The following is an 18,214-nucleotide window of genomic DNA, read 5'->3' as shown; positions in this document are numbered from 1 at the left end:
GGGCTGGGGAGGCGGTAGATGAAGTCGCTTTTGCAGTATTGTGGCTGTTCACATGGTCATTATCATATTATCTTTTTAACTCTGGAGGGGGGCTAATTAAGTGAAGTAAATGAAATCAGTGGGGAGGAGAAGGGGGGGTGAAAGCAGGCAGGGGGGAAGAGCCAGCCCGTGTGTCCTCCCGCTCACCTTCCCTGCCGCTGTCCTCCCAGCCCGGCCTTGGCCTGCCTGAGGTCTCAGACCCGCCCTCTCTGACTGATCCTAGAGGCGGCAGACCCCCTGCTTTTCTCTCTCCCCTCTCCTCTTCGCTCCTGCTTCCCCTATCACCTACTTCCTCCCCTTCATTCGGCCCTTTTCTTTGCAGGAGCTCATGTCCTCTTGCCCCTCCACTTTCTGGCCAAGAAGAAACGAGGGCTTCCCACCCACTCCCACACCTGTCTGCCCACCTGTCCAGCTCCCCCAGAGGCTTTGCTCAGACAGAACATTCCAGACCCGCCCAGGGAGGGAAGCAAAGGGGTTCACAGACTCAGAGACCTGGGGTGGATAACCCTAGAGGTGCCCCCCAATCACTTAATGGGGACCTCTCAGGTAACAGGAGCATGGAGAATGGCTAGCATCCCACCCTGATTGCCTCCCCATCACCACGGCAACCGCCTCCATCCTTGGCCCTGGTACCCATGAGGGGAGCTCTTGGGCTCCAGCCAACTTCCCTTCCCTGGCCTTTCCAAATCCTTTCCCCTTGACGCTGCTCTCCCAAAGGACCAGCGCCTCTTTAATAGACTGGAGAGGTGGCGAAGGCTGGGGGTGGGCTCTCATAGCATTAGACCATGTGCCCCAACCTCCCCCCATCACCGCCTCCTCATCCCCAGCCCCAAGTAGTCGGATCCCACTCAATTCTGCCAAATTGCTCCATCTGAGCTAACCTGGCAGCCTCAGGAACAGATGAGAAGAATTTAAGCCGCAGCAGCTGCTTTGCCCCCCACCTCTTCCTCCTTGGTCCACTTGCCCACCCCCCCACCCCTGCCCAGCCACCCTCGGCTCCTCACCCTTCTCCCCACCACCCCCCTTCCTGGCAGTAATTATGGTGTGATTGAAGCGGCTCCACTGAGAACTGCTGACACCTCTGTCTTTTCCCTGTAAACACGGGGAGATGAAAATAGACACTTGGAGCCGCGGTGCGTGTCACTCTGAAGATGTCTGTTGTCTCTTCCGTGGCGACACCGAGGCTCAGCTGTCATTTTCTCCTTCTTTTTGCACAGTGGTTTGTATGCCGACTGTCAAAAGCCCCCAAATCCATAGTCTTTTAGCATCAGGTTTCTGTCACTGGTTTTTTTAAAGTCATTTTTTCTTTCACCCCAGAAGAAATATACAGAAATCATCTGTCCCCACGACCCCTGCGGAGAGGACAGGGAAGATCTCTGAAAGGCACGCGCGCACACACACACAACACATACACACGCACACGCACACGCACACATGAAAGCAGCAACCCCAAACCCAAGCTTTCTGATCAGTCTCAACTTTAACACACTCCAAGAAAAAGAACTAGGAATATTAATTGCCCTGGTGTGGGCTCTTCCTCCTGCTCATGACCCCTCCTGAGGCAGCCTAGGAGGGTTGCCAGCCGTGGAGGCGGCTCTGTGGGACGGGACTCAGGCTCTGGTCCCCGCACCAGCCTTGCTTTCCTGAGGACCGCTGGGCTGGGCCAGGAGAAGGGAGATATTGGTTTAGTCCTGCCCCGTCCTCCCTGGAAGCCATAGGCGCCCCCCCTAGCATTGCATACACACTCATGATGCTCTTGGGACTATTGACAAGGCACGTTGTGACCCGGCCCAAACACCCATGTGTATGTTAAACTGGGAAGGCAGCGTCCCGACACGCACCGCCCAGGCAGGTCTCTGTGGAAGTTCAAGCGAGCACAAGAGCAGCAGGGGTTCCCGGGGGTCCAGGTGAGCCCCCAGATCTCCCAGCACAGGCAAGCTGGCTACTCCCTATCAAAAGATGAAGCTGTGGTGCAACTAGTGGCCGGAAGCCTCGGCCTTACAAACACAGTGGAGGTGTGTCCCACAGCAGGCCCAGCCACACACAGGAGAGTGGGAGCTGCCTGTTTCATCAGGGGGAGGCCTGTGAAAAGTCTAGCTTTGCCCGGTGCATGGAGCCCTGGTGGTGCCGTCGCTAAGAGGCTGGCTGCTGCCGGACAGGCTAGCGGTTCAAACCCACCAGGCGCTGTGTCGGAGACGGAGGCAGCCCATGGTACCGGGAAGACCCACCACCTCGGAAACCCTCTGCCCCAGAGCCTCACCACAAGTAGACATTGACTCCGAAGCAACGGGTTTGGCTGCCAGTGTTGAGGCTTTTCCAGAAATGTGACAAAACAGATGAGGAGGGAGCTCAGTGGATACTGAGTCCCTTAGTCAGTGCCTGGCTTCTGATAGCTCCTGGGAAATGGCCTTCTCGGGGATCCAATTTCTCTCAGAGGGCTGGGAACTTGGCCTTTACCGCTGTCCCTATTGATGGTGCTTCCACACGTTCTGCCCGCGCCTGGGTTGCCCAGGCCTGCTCAGAGCGGCCACTCGGCCTCTCGCAGTGGCCTGGAGCCTTACTGCCCGGCGCAGTGACCTTGACCCCGTGAGGCCTTCTCGGGGCTGCATTGTCCCTGCTGTGCCCCAGCGTGGCTTGTCTGAGGCGTCTGCCAGGCTCTGGCCCCACCAGTCTCCTGGGCCCCTTGACTTGGGCGCTGAGTCGCTCCCCAGGAAAGGCTGCGTTTTGAGCCCGTTCAAAGCGTTTCCTCTAGGGAATGTGGCTACTGTGTGGGCACCTGAGGAGCAGCCCTGGGACTGGTGCCCACACTTGAAGACACTGGTGTTTTGCTGTTGGGGAGGCCATCTCCCCCTCAAAGACCCTAACTTGACCCAGGACAGGAGAGATGGCCCACACAATGAGGTGGGGCGGTCTCTTGAGGGGTAGAGAGTGCCCCCGAAACTGAGCTCTTAAGTAAGAACTCCGAGCCCAGACAGATTCTCTTCCCTCGGGGATACCCTGGGACCAGCGTAAGAAGCCAGGTTTCTCACGCCAACTCCAGATTCCGATGTTTGTGCTTGTGCAAATTGGATGGCGTCTGCTCAAGACCGTGCGAGACCGCCTGAGGCAGAGATGGCAAAGCCCAAGGTGACCTTGGGCCAATCACTTCCCTCTCCGGGCATGTTGGACCAGATGGGCGCTTGCTTTTAAGGACTGCTCACGGGAGCCCAGGTTTGCTGAGGGGCCTGTGCGCCCCTAGCAGGGTCTTGGCTGCCTCATCTCTGCTGGGCTGTGATCGCATCCTAAAACTGTGATCACGTCATGGGTTTGCCCGCTCAGAAGTAGGCCAATGCGAACCAGGTTGACTCCAAAGGCATTCCCTTTATTTCCCCGACATTTCTGTGATTCTCAGGCTGAAGTTCCCACTGGAGTGACAGCTCTGGGTCAGACCCGTGAAGGACTCCCAAGCTTCCCACGGTCCCTTTTGGCCTCCAGGGTTGAGATGACACCCTTGTTGTGTTGTTGTTTTTAAGCCTCCGATACAGGAAGAGGGGGTGGCAGCGTAACTGAAAGTGCCCCCCACCCCGCTTTGATCTGCGATGTTCCGAGGTGGGGCGTGAGAAACTTGGCAGGGTAGGATGAGTGGCAGTGAAGCCGCTGCTGCCCCTCCTCGTGGGGACAGGGGACACAAGCCGGTGCGCCCAAGGCTGGGGCAAGAGGAAGTCTGGGGTCAGGCAAGCTTGAACAAGGCTGCTTGATGCCTTCCGACCCTTACATGCTATGTGAGACTGTGAGTGGGGCTCCACGCAACACCCTGGCCCGGAACTAAGCCCCTCCGTGTCACTTCGGAGACCACGTGGCCCCCACGCAGGTTGCTCGGCAAATGAACTGGGCCTGAGATGAGAGGGAGAAGGACAAGAGCAGGACCCCCACCTCTACCCCGCCCACTGCCCTGTCAGGTCTCTGGATCTGGACGGCCTCCCGTGACCAGCTGACCCACTGGGCAGCAGGTCCTACCGGTCAAGACGTGGGGACCTACCTTACATTCCCAGCCCCACTCAGCTTCCCCATCTGCACTGTGGAGCTTGTGCAGGGAGCAACTTAAGCCCCCCGCCACGCCAGTGGTCACGCTTTCTTCCGAGGGGAGCATGCATGTGCACGTGTGTGCACGTGTGTGCAACCGCTCCCTCCCCTGGCTCCCCGGTGGAAGAGAGGAAGGGAGATTTGGGGCCCTGGGCTCCACCGGAGTTGGTTTAATTACAGGTTTTCAGCTGTGGGCCGGTGGGCATGCGTTGAAAGGGGGGGGGGGTGCTGTTCCGAAACCCTGTCATTTTCCAGCGGCTGAGGGCCTCTTCAAAGGGGGGCATCTAGACATTTTCTCCACAAGCTGCAGAGTGGACTGTCGTGGCCCCAGCATGAGCATAATGACAGATGCATTTTGCGGCAAGCTGGGAGTGAATGGGTCCCACCGGCTTGTCTCCTGTCAGATGAGTCATTATATATATCTGTTTCCTTTTCTTTCTGTTTTCTTTTTTTCCCCCATTTGCTGACAGGTTTGGGTTTCATGTGTTTCTCTCTTTTTTCTCCTTTTCCCCCTGCCTGGAAAAATGGCTAGGTATCTACGAGACCCCAGCAGGGACGATCCTTTACCACGCTCACTTAGACATTGAAGCCTTCACCATGGATCGGGAAGTACGCAAAATCAAGCAAGGCCTGGGCTTGAAATTCGCCGAGCTGGTGTACACTGGTGCGTGAGCTACCCCCACTGCAGGCTTTCTGGCCTGGCCCTCCCCTCCCGAACAGAACAGCCCCCTCCCTCCACGCCTGCCTCCCCCAGCGCCAGCCTGGAGAAGCAGAGAGCTGCAGGTTGAAAGGGGTGGAGAGAGAGCGAGTGCAGAGGGTGTGGGCAGGGCGTGTCAGGACCCGGCCTGTTTGAGGCGGCGTGTCCTCCTGATGTGCCTGGCTGCCCCACAGGGGACCCGTATGACACTCACGAACCCCAAACAATACCACAGTTAGAATGGTCGCTGAGGAAGATTGACAACCCATTTAACAGATAGAGAAACTGAGGTCCAGAATGGGAATAGCTCAAAGCTATACAAGAGAAGTGGCCAGGCTGGGGTTCGAACCCAAGTCAGGCTGTCTGCAGGTAGAACCTGTCGCTGCAACATGAAAGGCCTCAAGGGCTCAGGCTCCCTTGACCGAGAGCTCAGACCCAGACCTGACATGGCGTGAAGTCGGCTTAACCACAAAATGCAGCGCCTCGTGGACTGACGGGGACATTAGCAGTATCTCCGTGCCCACCAGCCCCACGCAGGCGGGTCCCCATTTTCCAGGGGAGGTGCTGGATCCCATAGCGTGGGAATCCACGCCTCCTGACGCCAACCCCTCCCCCGGTTTCATGTCAGAGGTCGCCTGTGTCTGGTTCTTCTGGAGCCCAAGAGCTAAGGATCATTTTTTTCACATTTTTAAATGGGGTGAAAGGGAGGGGGGGAAGAAGGATACTTGTGGCATGAGAGAGTGACGTGAAATTCATTTTATAGACACATTCAGTGGCTGTACTTATATTAGAATATAGCCACACGCATACATTTGTATGTCATCTGTGAAAGGTCTCTCAATTCCACGGTAGAGAAGTCATCGTGAGAGAGAGAGACCATCTAACCCACAGAGCCCAACCCATTTACTGCCTGGTCCTTACAGAAGTAGCCAGAGTGGCGCTGAGGGTTAGGCTTTGGGCTGCTAAACACAAGGTCAATGGTTCAAACCCACCAGTCACTCCTTGGGAGAAAGATGAGGCTGGCTGTTCCCTTAAAGATGAGTCAGAGAGGCTTGTGTTTTTCTTTTGAGGGGTGGGGGCCGCCCTTACAGGGGAAGCATGCTAGGCTCTGCTTTGTAACATTCACGTATGCCTGATCTGGGAAACCCCTAGCTCGCCAGGCTGAGCTGTTAGGGGCACCGGTTGCTCCCAGAGACCGACCTTGGCATGTGTAGGGTGCTGAGCATCCAGGGCCAGAATGTAATGCTACTGTGAGATTGGTTTTCCTAACTTCCGGGGATGCACCGCGCCCCTCGGCCCTTCACTACGCCGAGGGTTTAGTCCCTTTGAACGCAGCTAATCGCTGAAACTCATCTTGGGATTTAGAAGGCTCAGTGGTTACTGGCTGGTCCCCTTTCTCCCTCCCATTGTTTCCGGCAGCTTTGAAGCTGGTGCCCCCCCCCCACTCCCCCAGGTACAGGCAGGTGTTTAAATACCATTGTCTCCTGCGGGCTCTCACTTGCACGGCGGGATTTAAACGCTCAGAGGTGGATTTTGGTTACAAAGTCGCAGTCATTAGAATGTGGCAGGACCCAGTGGAGGGCAAGCACCTGGCCTGGGTGCTGGGGAGAGGGGGGAGGAGAGAGAGCGAGCAGCAGGGGCGGCCAAGGCGCCTGGCCTCACAGTAGCCCTGCACTCGCTCTCTCTGGACAGCCACGGTCTATTCTCAGCTGTCCAGAGGCGAGGAAACAGAACCAGGGGTTTGTGAAGACCCTGTCCAAGGTGTCTCAGCTTTGACTTCTCGGCCACTCCCGTAGAGCTCAGAGGGGGAGGGAGGTGGGTGAGCTGAGCGAGAAAAAGAAAAAAGGGTTGATCAAGGGGCATATATGTGGACCCAGTGCCCGTCTGCCTAGGCTGTGTCTGTGGCCATAAAAAGGAGCCTCTAAGCCAGCAGTTCTCAACCTGTGGGTCGCGACCCCTTTAGGGGTCAAACAACCCCTTCACAGGGGTCACCCGATTCATAACAATAGCAAAATGACAGTGATGAAGTAGCAACGAACATAATTTTATGGTTGGGGGGGTCACCACCACATGAGGAACTGTATGAAAGGGTCGTTTTGCTCTTGTGAATCCCATCAAACTGCCTCGGGGAGCCAGCCTTGCCATCTAAGGGGCCCTGGATATCAGGGGAATCAGTAGGGTGAGCCTTGGTAATTATAGTTACTTCCTGCGACAAGCTTCCTCTCCCCTCCCGACCACAGAATTATCGTCCTGGGTTTAGAGCAACGGGATTTCTTTAACTAGTGGTGAGTGAATGCTATCAGGCAGAGGTTAGCTGGGAAAACTGGAGCAAGATTTGGGATTACGATGTTCCCTGTCTCCTAAACCCAGACCAAGCTCACTGGGGTCAAGCCAGCTCGGCTTCTCACGGCCCTGGACACAGGGTTTCCCAGGCTGGGAATCTTCACAAGGGGAGACAGACACATCTTTCTCTCCAAGAGGAGCTTTGAACCGCGGACCTTGCAACTCCCAGTCCGATGTTTTTACCTGATGGCACCACTTACGAAGCATCGGGAACAGCATCTGGCCTTAAAGGGTGCTGTCTGCGTGTGTGTGCTACGTGCTACATAACTGCGAATGCCGGCCGGCGTGATGGAGGCAGGACGCTGGGGGCCACTATGACCTTCAAGCCTCAGCTTCCCCATATAGAAGGGTGCCCTGCCTAGGGACACAGCAGGGCTTCTCCCCAGACCTTCTTGCTCCTTGTGTGGATCTCAGATGGGGAGGCCAATGCATGGGGAAGCCCTCTTGCCCCACCCCCCTACTCCTGGATGCCTTGTCTTCTGTGACCCAGCCCTCCCCTCCTGCCTGTCTGCCCATCTCCATCCCCTGTCCCACCCCAGCACTTCTGGGATGGCTGCTTGGGTAGGTGCAGACCCACTGCTTCCTGGAGCAGCCTCCACCACAGCGCCCGCCTGACAGGACCCAGGCGTCAGTGAGGACAGTGTCCCTGCCAGGGTAGCTTTCCCACTCTGGCCTCAGTTTCCTTCACAGCAACTTGGGGAGAATGCACAAGTTTTCACAGAGAGCTATTGTTCTCAGAATGAGAAAGGACCATGGGTGTAGAGGGCCTGGGATGGGGGGGGGCTCTCTGCTCTCGCCCCAGGCCCACTACCCAGCTCAAGGTACATCCGAAGACCCCTGACATGCAGGGTCTTCTCCTCCCACCCCCCCTCCCCAGCCCCATATGCACATAGCTCCTGGCATATTGTCTCCCAGCCTATGCTGAATTCACTGGGAACAGAAACCTGAGCAGAAGACTCCTGTCGTGGGGGTGGGGGTGCAGACAGTGATCTTGGAGACAAAGCCCCAGCCAGGAGCCCCCCCCCCCCCCAGGGATCTCATTCCTTCCTATCTCCACCCTCATCTCCAGCCTGCCTCCCAACCTGGGAACTTAAAGGGGCTAATTATCCCAACCTACTCAGAAAGGTGGCATGGCCCAGGACACAAGGGCATTGGAGAGGGGGCCTGCAGTGTCCTCTCCCACGGGGGTCTCATGGCATGATGGGAAAGGCCTTGAGCTACAGTTCCCAGCCCCAGGTGTCCAGTGGGGTGATGACCTAGTGTGTGTCCCGGTCGACCTGTGCTCTGAGACTTTTCCCGTGGCCGATCTTTCCAAAGTCGATCTCCTGGCCTTTCAGGTGAGGCCAGTCCAGGTGGACTGAACCCTCAGCCTTCAGTAAGCAGCCGAGTGCCTTTGTTTGGACCACCCAGGGACTGGCCCTTAGTTGAGGTGCTCTTGCTATGTGGCTTTGGGCGGGCTCTTTCCTTCTCTGGGCGTTGGGCCCAGAGCACCTTGCTCACATTGCAAATGCATCATGCTGAGCCCTCCCCTCACATGCGCGCGGACACCTCGCGGCCAGCTGGCGGGAGCATGATTGGCAGCAGCATGGCACTGTGCTGCTTGTCCAGGTGGGGCCGGAATGTGACCCGAAGGATGAGGGCCCGGTCTCTCTCCCCACTCAGCTCTCCCCCCTCGGCAAGGCAATGGACCCCACCCCAGAGGAGGTCTGCTCCCCTTTCCCACAGAAAGCCTCAGCAGGTGCCCCCAGAGGCTAGGGCCACCAACAATAACTGCGGACCCTGGGCTGACCCTGCCCTTTATCGGGGCAGGAGATCGCAAACCATCTGGCCCCGCAGCTGCCCAGGTGGGTTCACCTTCCCAGCTCCGTTTCAGGGAAACCTTATGCCCCCGCAGCTCCTCCCCCAACCCTAGCCGTGGCCCCTCAGACCTGGACTAGCGAGGAGAAGCCAGCTGGGCTGTCCCCAAGGCGTGGGGGCTCCAGCCTGGGGCCGCCCGGGGACAGACACCCAGCCATCCCTGGCCCTGAAGGTTCTGGGGGTGTGGGGATAGGGCATCTGGGTGAGGGAGGAGGTAGCACACTTCCCAGGCCCCTCCTGCCCCACAAACGGAAGGGCGACCCAGCCTCAGGGAGGAAAGCTCCCGGTGAATTCTGTGAGGCAGATCCTGAGGACTTGGGCAGAGTTCAAATCCCTGCCCCTCCTCACCTGCTGCATGGTTAGAGTTTTTTCCAACTTCTCTGATGAGCCTCCTGGCCTCACCTAGAAAAAGAATGGCAAAGGCAAAGGGTGTTTCGCACGGTGTTATCTATGAGTTTGCCCATCACCTTTACGTAAATATTCAACAGACATTTACATATGCAAATACCATTAGGTGACATACATGGGCTCTGGTAGCACTATTGGGTAAGTGTTGGGCTGCTAACCACAAGGTCGGAGGCTCAAAGCCACTGGCCACTCCTTGGGAGAAAGGCGGGCTGTCAGCTCCATAAAGATTTTCAGGTGCTCTGAGTCAGAGTCAACCCAATGGCGGTGGGCTTGGGGCCCATCTCGAGGTTCTTCAAATGACGGGGACAACAGTGTCCACGGCAGCCCCTGGTCCACACTCACTAGAGGATGCATGTTCCTTGGACAGTAAGCTTCTCGTCCCGTGAGGTGGGAGACAAGATGTCACCCCCACTGAACAGATAAGATGGAGTCGTAGAAAGAGAGGTCAAGGCCACCCCCATCTGCTTCCTGCTGCCTGTGTTAGGCTCTGCCATCGCTCAGCTGGGCCTCTTGAGTGTGGCCGGAGATCACCTGCCCATTGCCTGTGTACCCCCCTCACAGGAATGGTGCTTCCTGTGGGCACGGGATAGCTTTTCTTCACCTCTGTGGCCCCAGCCAGTGGTCAAGCCCCCCTCCTCCTGACCGTCCTTACACACAGGACCCCTTCAAGGCGACAGGACAGAGGCACTGTGAGCCTGACTCCCTGGTTCCACTATTTACAAGTTCATGAAGGGTTAGAACACAGCAATGAGCAAGGCTGACCACCTGGTATGTGCTCCCGGAGGCTCACCCCGGCAGCCACAACCCGGTGGGCAGGGTCAGCCATAAAGGGGCGGGCATGGCACGACCCTTCCTCCCCGTGCCCTAGCGCCCTTGTCTCCTCCCACAGGTTTCTGGCACAGCCCCGAGTGCGAGTTCGTCCGCCACTGCATTGCCAAGTCCCAGGAGCGGGTGGAAGGAAAGGTGCAGGTATCTGTCTTCAAGGGTCAGGTGTACATCCTCGGCCGGGAGTCCCCACTGTCGCTGTACAATGAGGAGCTGGTGAGGTAGGTCCCCCAGCCTGACCCCAACATGCTTACATCATCCTGCCCTGAGCTGGGCACCAGCCTCTCATGCCCATGGCCTCTGCCAACTAACTGGCTTCTCAGCAAAGACGTGCCCGTACTCCCATCAGGTGCTGTGTGGAGTTTGCGGGAGATGGTTGTGGAGCGTGTTGGACACCATTTGGGGCCCTAGACACAAATGGGAGACTTATAGGCTAGACGGAGGGCAAAGGGGTCAATCAGATTATGGTGAAAATGAAGTTGACACACTGCGAAGACGTACAGGGTGCTCTGGTTGGGTGTAATGTCAGGCTGAGGAGAAGTTTCCTGCGTAAGTTGTCTTTGAGCTGATCTCAGAAAGAAAGAGACGAACCAGGCTTGCTTGCCGGGAAGACAAGAGTTGGCAGTGGTTCTGAGCCGGCCCGTGGAGAAGGGGCTGGAGGCAGGTATTAAAGGGACCTGAGCCCTGGAAGGACACGGTCAAACCTGTGGTTTGGAAGGTTCGTCTGTCTGCTCTGAAAAGTGGACTCACCTGTGGGGGAAGCCGGCTGGGATCGGAGTAAGGACAGCCTGTGGGCACTGCCTAGTGGTTTGAGCCAAATGGATGGTTCTGGGGATAGGGAGAAGTGGATCGATTTGCTCGAAGGGCTTGGGTTGGAAGGAGCGGCAAGGTGTCCAGAACCACCCGGTTGGGGGTGTTGAGTGGTGGGTGGCAACCACTGAGTTGAGGGAGGTTCCTGAGAACGATCGTGCACTTAGATGGGGGCACCTTGGGTGAGGGCATCCTTTGAGATAGCCAGGGAGAACTTCCTGGTTGGCCATTGGCCTCATGAGTCTGGATTGAAGAAGAAAGCTGGGCTGGTGACGTTAGAGAATCACGGGCGTTTCCACGTTCTTCAAAGCCCTGATGAGCTGAGAGGAAACCGTCTGGGGGGATAAGAAGGGTGTGAGCCAAGCGGAGCGGAGAGCCTTGAGCATTCTCCTTGATGGGCCAGATGGAGGGGGACCAAGGAGGAATTCCTAGAGAAGGAAGAAATCCCAGTGGGGTGGAGTTTGTTGCCCTTGAGTGGGCTCCAACTTAGGGGACCCCTGACCCAGACCAGAACCAAACATCTCTGGGTCCCACACCTTCTCCATGATCGCTGACGTCTGAGTCCCTACGGGTCAAAGGGGACAGTTGACCGTGAGCTGGCATGGTGCTTGCATCATGAATGAGCGGGTGGCCTTCTCTGGGGCGTCTCCTGGCCAAAGGGAGGCGGGACAGTCCCACCAGCTGCAGATCCCAGGCCCGCTCTGCGCAGGTTGAGGCCGGCGCCGCTCTCCCAGAGGCCAGTTGGGAATTAAAGTGCGAGTTTTGTTTGGCAGAGCCTATATTAGTTTTTCTTCCCTTCTCTTCGCCATGTCAAGTTTCTCCCCCCTCCCCCCCACTTCAATCTTTCTAAACACTTTATAAGCCATAAATATAACCGAATCAGTTTAGATCAGTCGGGGTAAATGTCAAATTATCTTCTCTCTTTCTCTCTCTGGCTCTTTCTTCCCTCCCCCTCCAAATCAACAGCCTCTAATAATCTGTCCAACCCTTCATTAAGCCTCACAGTCTCACTCGGGGAGATTAAATGAATAAAGTAAAAAGGGAAAGGCGAAAAAAAGAGAGAAAAGCAGGAGCATTTATTCTCACTGTGGCTCCGACCACTTCCCTTTTCTTTTTGATTTCTACATCACTGACTTGAAAGCCCTTGAGTGACAGCGTCACGGGGACCGGCGAGGCAGCCGCGAGAGGTAGCAGGGCTGGAAATGCCGTGGCGCAGTAGGTAGAAAGTAATGTAATTATAGAGCAGGTCAGAACCGCTCGGATGGGCACAAATAAAAGCACAGAGGTTTTCTGTAGACCGTCGGGGGAGGGGGGGAATCATTGTAAACTCTTTTTTCCACTCACCCCCCCACCCCAGGCCCCCCGCACCACTACCCCAACCACAATTTTAAAAAGAGGTGGTTCGGAGTGTGGGGGGACACCTCGTGGGACTCTGCAGCTGCTTTGAGAGACAAGCTTGTCCCCGGGTGCGGGCCCTCTTGGTGGGGCGGTCTGGAAGGGACCGTTTTAGGGGGAAAGATGGGAGACTTTGACTCCGGAGAGGGGAACATCAAGACAGCCTGTGGGGGCAAGGGGCAGGGTGAGGGGGCTCTCTCTGCTGCCCTGCCTTTGCTCCAGCGCTGAATATGGGCAGGGGGTGGGATTTAGAAGGTGGGGGGGTGAGACCAGATTTTGAAAACCTATGTGAGTCTGTGTTGGGGAGCAGGGGCCTAGGCTGGATCTCCATCACCCAAGAATAAGGTCTGCAGAGGGCTAGGAGGCGGTGTTGGGTCCCGGCTTCCTACAACACTAACTGCCCCAGAGGGCACCAGGGGGCAGACTCCCCAAAATCTGGGGTCTTCGCCCTTCCCTGTGAGCTGCCAATGACTTCACGGGCGGGGCGGGGCGGGGACTGCTGGAGGTAGCGACATCAAGGAAGGTGGGTGGCTTTGTGGAGAATCCCATGAGCCACCTCTGAGCCCTGGGGGGTGGGGGGAGCCTGTCGTGAGGAGCGACCTGAATAAGGTAAGTCCCTGCACCCAGCAGAGGCAGCAACCCCGGGTGCCCTTGAAAAACACCCACAGGATCCACAAAGGCAGCCAGTCAGAGGTGCGGCCTCGGGTCAGCCTCTCCTCCCTCCCCCCTCCCCCCTGACTTCACCTCTGCAGAGAGGGCTCTTGAGGGGACAGGCCACCTCCTTGTCACTGAGAGCCTCGAGATGGCTTTGTCCTGAGGCTGGAGTTCTGTGTCGCTAGCCCTTTCAGACAGGAAGACAAGGGACTGATTCAAGGCAGGCCATGAGGAGGGGCCTGGGAGAGACAGGCAGGCTCAGAGTCCTCGGAGGGGACCTCTTGCAGGAGTCGGGGCCTCCGAGGTCCCTCACCCTGCTTGCCAGTTGCCATGGGACTGACTCCAGTCCCAGCAGCTCCAGGTGGGGGTGAAGGTGGGGGGGGTAGGGGAGGTAAGGTGCTGTTGAAAGGATTTCACCTCACAGCATTCAAGTCCCACGGACTTTGGTATACATCCTCCTGCCTCCCCCACCCCCAAACCATCTATTGTAGGGGGCTTCAGTCTCTCCATCCTTAAAATGGGGCACGTGATAGTCATGGTTGGATCTTTGTGAACTTCCTTGTGGAGGAGGAACTTCCAGAACAGAGAGGAAGCACACATCATTTTCTCGGCTGTGACCTTTCCAGAAGTGGACCCCTGGTCCTTCTGCTCATGCCTGGGTGGGTCCGAACCACCAACCCTCTGGTTAGCAGCCAAGTGTTTCACTCAACACTACCAGGCCTAGAGAAGTGAATGAAGGGATGCATCACGCACATGGATAAAATGAAGCTCGTGCCACGTGTCAGGAGTTTGCTACATCATTTCATGGGCAACCAGTAATTACTCGTAAAGCCAGCGCCTGCCGGCCCCATTCCACAGATGGAGAGCCTGGGGCTCCCTGAGATATGGCTGGTGGCAGAGGGGGGCATGCATGCTCCAGGCTGCGGGCCTCGGGCGGCTCTGCCGTAGTCGACAAGAGATTGGAAGCTCAATAGAGAAGAGATGGAGGCGGATGGATCTGGAGCCGTGGGGACCATGGAGGAAAATGCATGTTCCGCTGAGCATGGCAGCCACTTACCAGATACTTATCCAGATCGGCCCGAAGTGTAGTGGGTGCAGACAGAGATTGACTTATTGGACAAGAGACTTCCAAAAGAACTACTCAAACCCCCTGCCATCGAGTCAATTCTGACTCACAGAAAACTCTGTAGGACAGGTAGCATTGTCTCTGTGGGTCTACAAGAATGTCACTCATGTTAGGAACGGAAACCAACATCTTTCCCCAGTGGATCATCTGGTGGTTTCGAACTGCCGACCTTGTGGTTAGCAACCCAATGCTCGGGGCTCCCTGAATTGGACAAAAGGAGACTTAGCGGCCAACTATTGTCACCAGACTGGCAGCTGCAGCTTAAGAGAAGGTGTCTGTTAAGAACAAGACAGTGTTTGGGGGCCCCTTGTACATTTCACCCTGGCCTCTGGAGCCTTTGGGTCACGAGAGATGACCAACTGCTCCTGGGGCTCCTCTCTGAGCCTCGCCACAGCCCCAAGGATGGAGTTGGCTGGGTTCTGGGCCCTCAGTTGGCAAGTACTGCAGTTCCCAGGGGGACTTCACTGGGCTAGTTCTGGATGATTAAGTCTGTGTGCTGAGCAAATCACCTGAGGAACCGGAAGGTAAGGACCAATGAGCAAGCTGCAGATGACCCCACCTTACCTGCTGAAAGCCAAGAGGACTGGAAGTGCTTACTGATGAAGGCCAAAGACCTTCAGTGCGGTGTACACCTCGACATCAGGGACATAATAGGGAGAGAAGACTGAATGGAGCTGCCTCGGGTTTCTTCTTACTTGACTCCACCATCAGCATGGCTGGAGGCAGCAGTCGAGAAATCAAATGATGCATTGCATGGGGCAAATCTGGTGCAAAAACTCTCCGGTGTTAAAAAGCCAAGATGTCCTGCTGGTATTCCCAGTTTCCTCATATGCATATAGAAGCCAGGCAGCCAATAAGGAAAACCAAGGAATAAGAGCCGATGCATGTTAATTATGGTGCTGGTGATGAATACGGAACATTCCATTGAATGCGACCACTGACTGCCAGAGATCAGGGAGCCCTGGGGACACTGTGGACTAAACACAGGTCTGTTGACCACCAAGCTGTTCTGCTGGAGAACGATGACGCTGTCTGCTCCCATCAAGATTTACTGTCCTGGAAAACCTGAGAAGTCCTTCTGCTCTGTCCCCCGAGTTGGAATTGGTTCGATGGCAGTGGGTGGCCGGATGGAGCAAATCTGCGTTGGGGAGGCCCAGCCAGAATGCTCCTTAGAAGTGAGAATGGCAAGATGTGGTCTCGCATAGTTTGGACATGTTATCCAGAGGGACCAGTCCCTGGGGAAGGACACGGTGCTTAGTAAAGTCGAGTCAGCATTGAAAGAGGAAGACCCTCATCAGGATGGCTGGACACCATGGCTGTGGCAATGGGCTCAAAGGGCCATGGCTCTGAGGCGGGTCCAGAACCGGGCAGTGTTTCCTCCTGTTGTGCATGTGGGTCGCTGCGAGTCAGAGCTGACCCGATGGCACCTAGCCTGATCCTGGGCAGCGGGGATCCTGTGATAGAATGCGCCCCTTGCAATCTAGAGGCTCAGGTCCGACTCCCAGCCAATGCATTTCATATGCAGCGTCCACCTGCGTCCATCAGCAGAGGCTTTTGTGCAGCTCTGGCGCTGGATATATTTCAGCCAGTTTTCCAACCAAGACAGACCAGGAAGAAAGACCTAGCAACCTGCGCCCCCAAATCAGCCAATGAAAACCCCATGGATCAAAGTCAACTGACCCACAACCGGTCATGCAGATTGCACGGGGCCAGCAAGGACGTCTTGTTCCATTGTGTGTGTGTCTGAGGGGGTGTCCCCATGAACCAGGGCCCCTGCTCCCAGCCTCCGCTCTCCAGGATCGCAGGGGAGAGACGGTGCTCTCATCTGCAGCGGTGCCCTGGCAGTCTTGCTCTGAAGCCCCTGACACAGGGCTTGGGGCTCCCTGAATTGAACAAAATTTGAATGGAAGTCAAAGTGCAGGGAGGGTGGGGCCAACACAGGGAGGAAAACTGTCCTTGCTATCTGTGAGGGGTTGTGTCTGGCTGAAGAGACCCCACCCCTAGAGAGGCCCTGGGGCATGCTAACTGATCTCTCTCTCTCTCTCCTCTCTCTCCTCTCTCTCCTCTCTCTCCTCTCTCTCCTCTCTCTCCTCTCCTCTCTCTCTCACTCCCAGCATGAATGTGCAGGGCGACTACGAGCCCATCGATGCTACTGGTTTCATCAACATCAACTCCCTCAGGTGAGACCCTCTGCACCCTGATGGGGGGCAGACGCAGGCTCCGACCACTGCCCTGCCCTCAGCAGGCCCCCCTTTTGGCCCAAGTTCCTTTAGTCTGCCCTTTACCTCTGACACTCATTCCACCATCTCCAACCAGAGGGGACCCCCCCCCCCCATATGAGCCTTTCAGATGTGAGCCCCTTCCCTGGGCAGGTCAACATTGGAAGTGGCTGTGTCGTGGAAAGGGGCCCTGAAAAGATGACCTTGTCCAGTGCCTGCCTTCCTGTCCCCGCCAGACACATCTAGCTAGAAACCTTCTTCGCCCGGACCAGACCCACTCCAGGCACGCCCTTAAGTTGTCTCCTTCGACTCTTACACGACTGGAGGAAAGTCCTGAGGTCACAGAGCCAGGAAGTTGGGAAGCTGAGTCCTGAGGGTTTATTGACCCTGCTCTGGGGTGTGAGTCACCAGTCCCTTCTCTCAGGGTACCTTCCCAGCCTCACACCCTGAAAAAAGGGGTGAGATTCTCTCTCCTCCCTGGTGGCACCCTGTAGCACAGCAGCGCCTCCCCCCACCTTTTCTCCCAGAGCCAGTCTTTGTGCCTGGAGCCACCCCATCCCTGAATCTACCCACACCCTCCTCTCCAGTCACCTCCAAGCCCACCCCCCTCCCCTTGTACCCCTCTGTTTGTATTTTATGACTCTATAAACCCTTTTAAATGGCCCAGCACACACGTGTTTTCATAATGGCCTCTTCGTTTCTTCCATTGCCAGTTAACTGCTTTGTCTTCAACAATGACAAGCAATGTTTTCACTCTACAATAAATTAATTACACTATCCCGATTGGAGGGCAGAGGAAAAGAGAGGAGAAATTAAATGGACAACTTCATACACATCTTAACCAACAGCTGCCCCCTCCCACCCCAGCCCCCGCCCGCCTGGATCCATTGAAGCGAGTGCATGTTGATATTGTTCATCTACATTGTCCTTTGTTTTGAATCTGGTTTACAGGCTGAAGGAATATCACCGGCTCCAGAGCAAGGTCACTGCCAAATAGATGCGCTGACAATGAGGGCCGGGGCCTCCTCACTGCCAACGTCCCAAGTGCAGGCGCTAAGTGTTGTGATCGTTTGTAATTGTGACTTGTCCTCCCCCAAGCTGGCAGCATCTTGGGGGCTCCAGACCCCAGCTTTGTTCCCTATCTCCCCCGGCCCCTCGCCAAAGTGGTCAGCAAACAGGAGAGCGAAAAGAGTGGCCACAGGGGGAAGCTGTAACATGACAATTAAAGAAAAAAAAATGTCCTCTTTTGTTTCTTTATTCCTGCAGAGAGGGGGTGAGCTTGGCGGATGTGTACCTGCGTGGTAGTCAATCATGCTTTCCTTAGCCCAACCTTTGTGCTTTGTGACTGAAGTGCTGCTGAAGGCCACCGTTTGCCACAGAACCCGTTTCATCCGGAAAAGCCAACCCCTCGCTCCTCCAGTAAAAACCAAGGGGCCCGGCTGTGCCCACCTGGGGGAGCCATTAGCTCCAGCAGGCTGGGCTGTGTCACTAACAGGAAGAGAATTTAGGTGTCAGCTCGGGGAGCGTGTTCTGCCCACACCCCCTTTTCCTGGATGTTGCTTTTAGCCAACACCCACACACAACTCCTGGAACGATGGCTGAAAGGAGCTTAAATTATGGAGGAACAACCCCGAGTCAGAAAAGGAGAAGCCATGAATAGCCACAGAATTCAGTGGGCTTCGGGGAGAGGGCAGGGTCCATTTATAGGGTTCTCTCTAGGCCTATCCTCCGGCCAGTGCCCGGAGCAGGCATGGTTCACTGGCCCACCCCATTGGTCAC

General features: G+C 56.2%; 1 protein-coding gene across 1 annotated transcript in view; it reads left to right on the top strand.

The window, feature by feature from the left end:
• ASS1 (argininosuccinate synthase 1) overlaps positions 1-17,676 on the top strand; it is a 52,395-nt gene extending 34,719 nt beyond the window's left edge. Inside the window, exons 13-16 of the mRNA XM_075560631.1 lie at positions 4,634-4,765; positions 10,296-10,452; positions 16,331-16,396; positions 17,387-17,676. Coding sequence (XP_075416746.1) covers positions 4,634-4,765; positions 10,296-10,452; positions 16,331-16,396; positions 17,387-17,432 — 401 coding nt within the window. The 3' untranslated portion in view covers positions 17,433-17,676. The remainder of the gene's footprint in view (positions 1-4,633; positions 4,766-10,295; positions 10,453-16,330; positions 16,397-17,386) is intronic.
• The last annotated feature ends 538 nt before the right edge of the window (positions 17,677-18,214 follow it).

This window comes from Tenrec ecaudatus, chromosome 10, assembly GCF_050624435.1.
Source record: "Tenrec ecaudatus isolate mTenEca1 chromosome 10, mTenEca1.hap1, whole genome shotgun sequence".
In the NCBI taxonomy this organism is placed as follows: domain Eukaryota; kingdom Metazoa; phylum Chordata; class Mammalia; order Afrosoricida; family Tenrecidae; genus Tenrec; species Tenrec ecaudatus.
The sequence above is the reverse complement of the archived record's forward strand: the minus strand, read 5'-3'. Positions and strand labels throughout refer to the sequence as shown.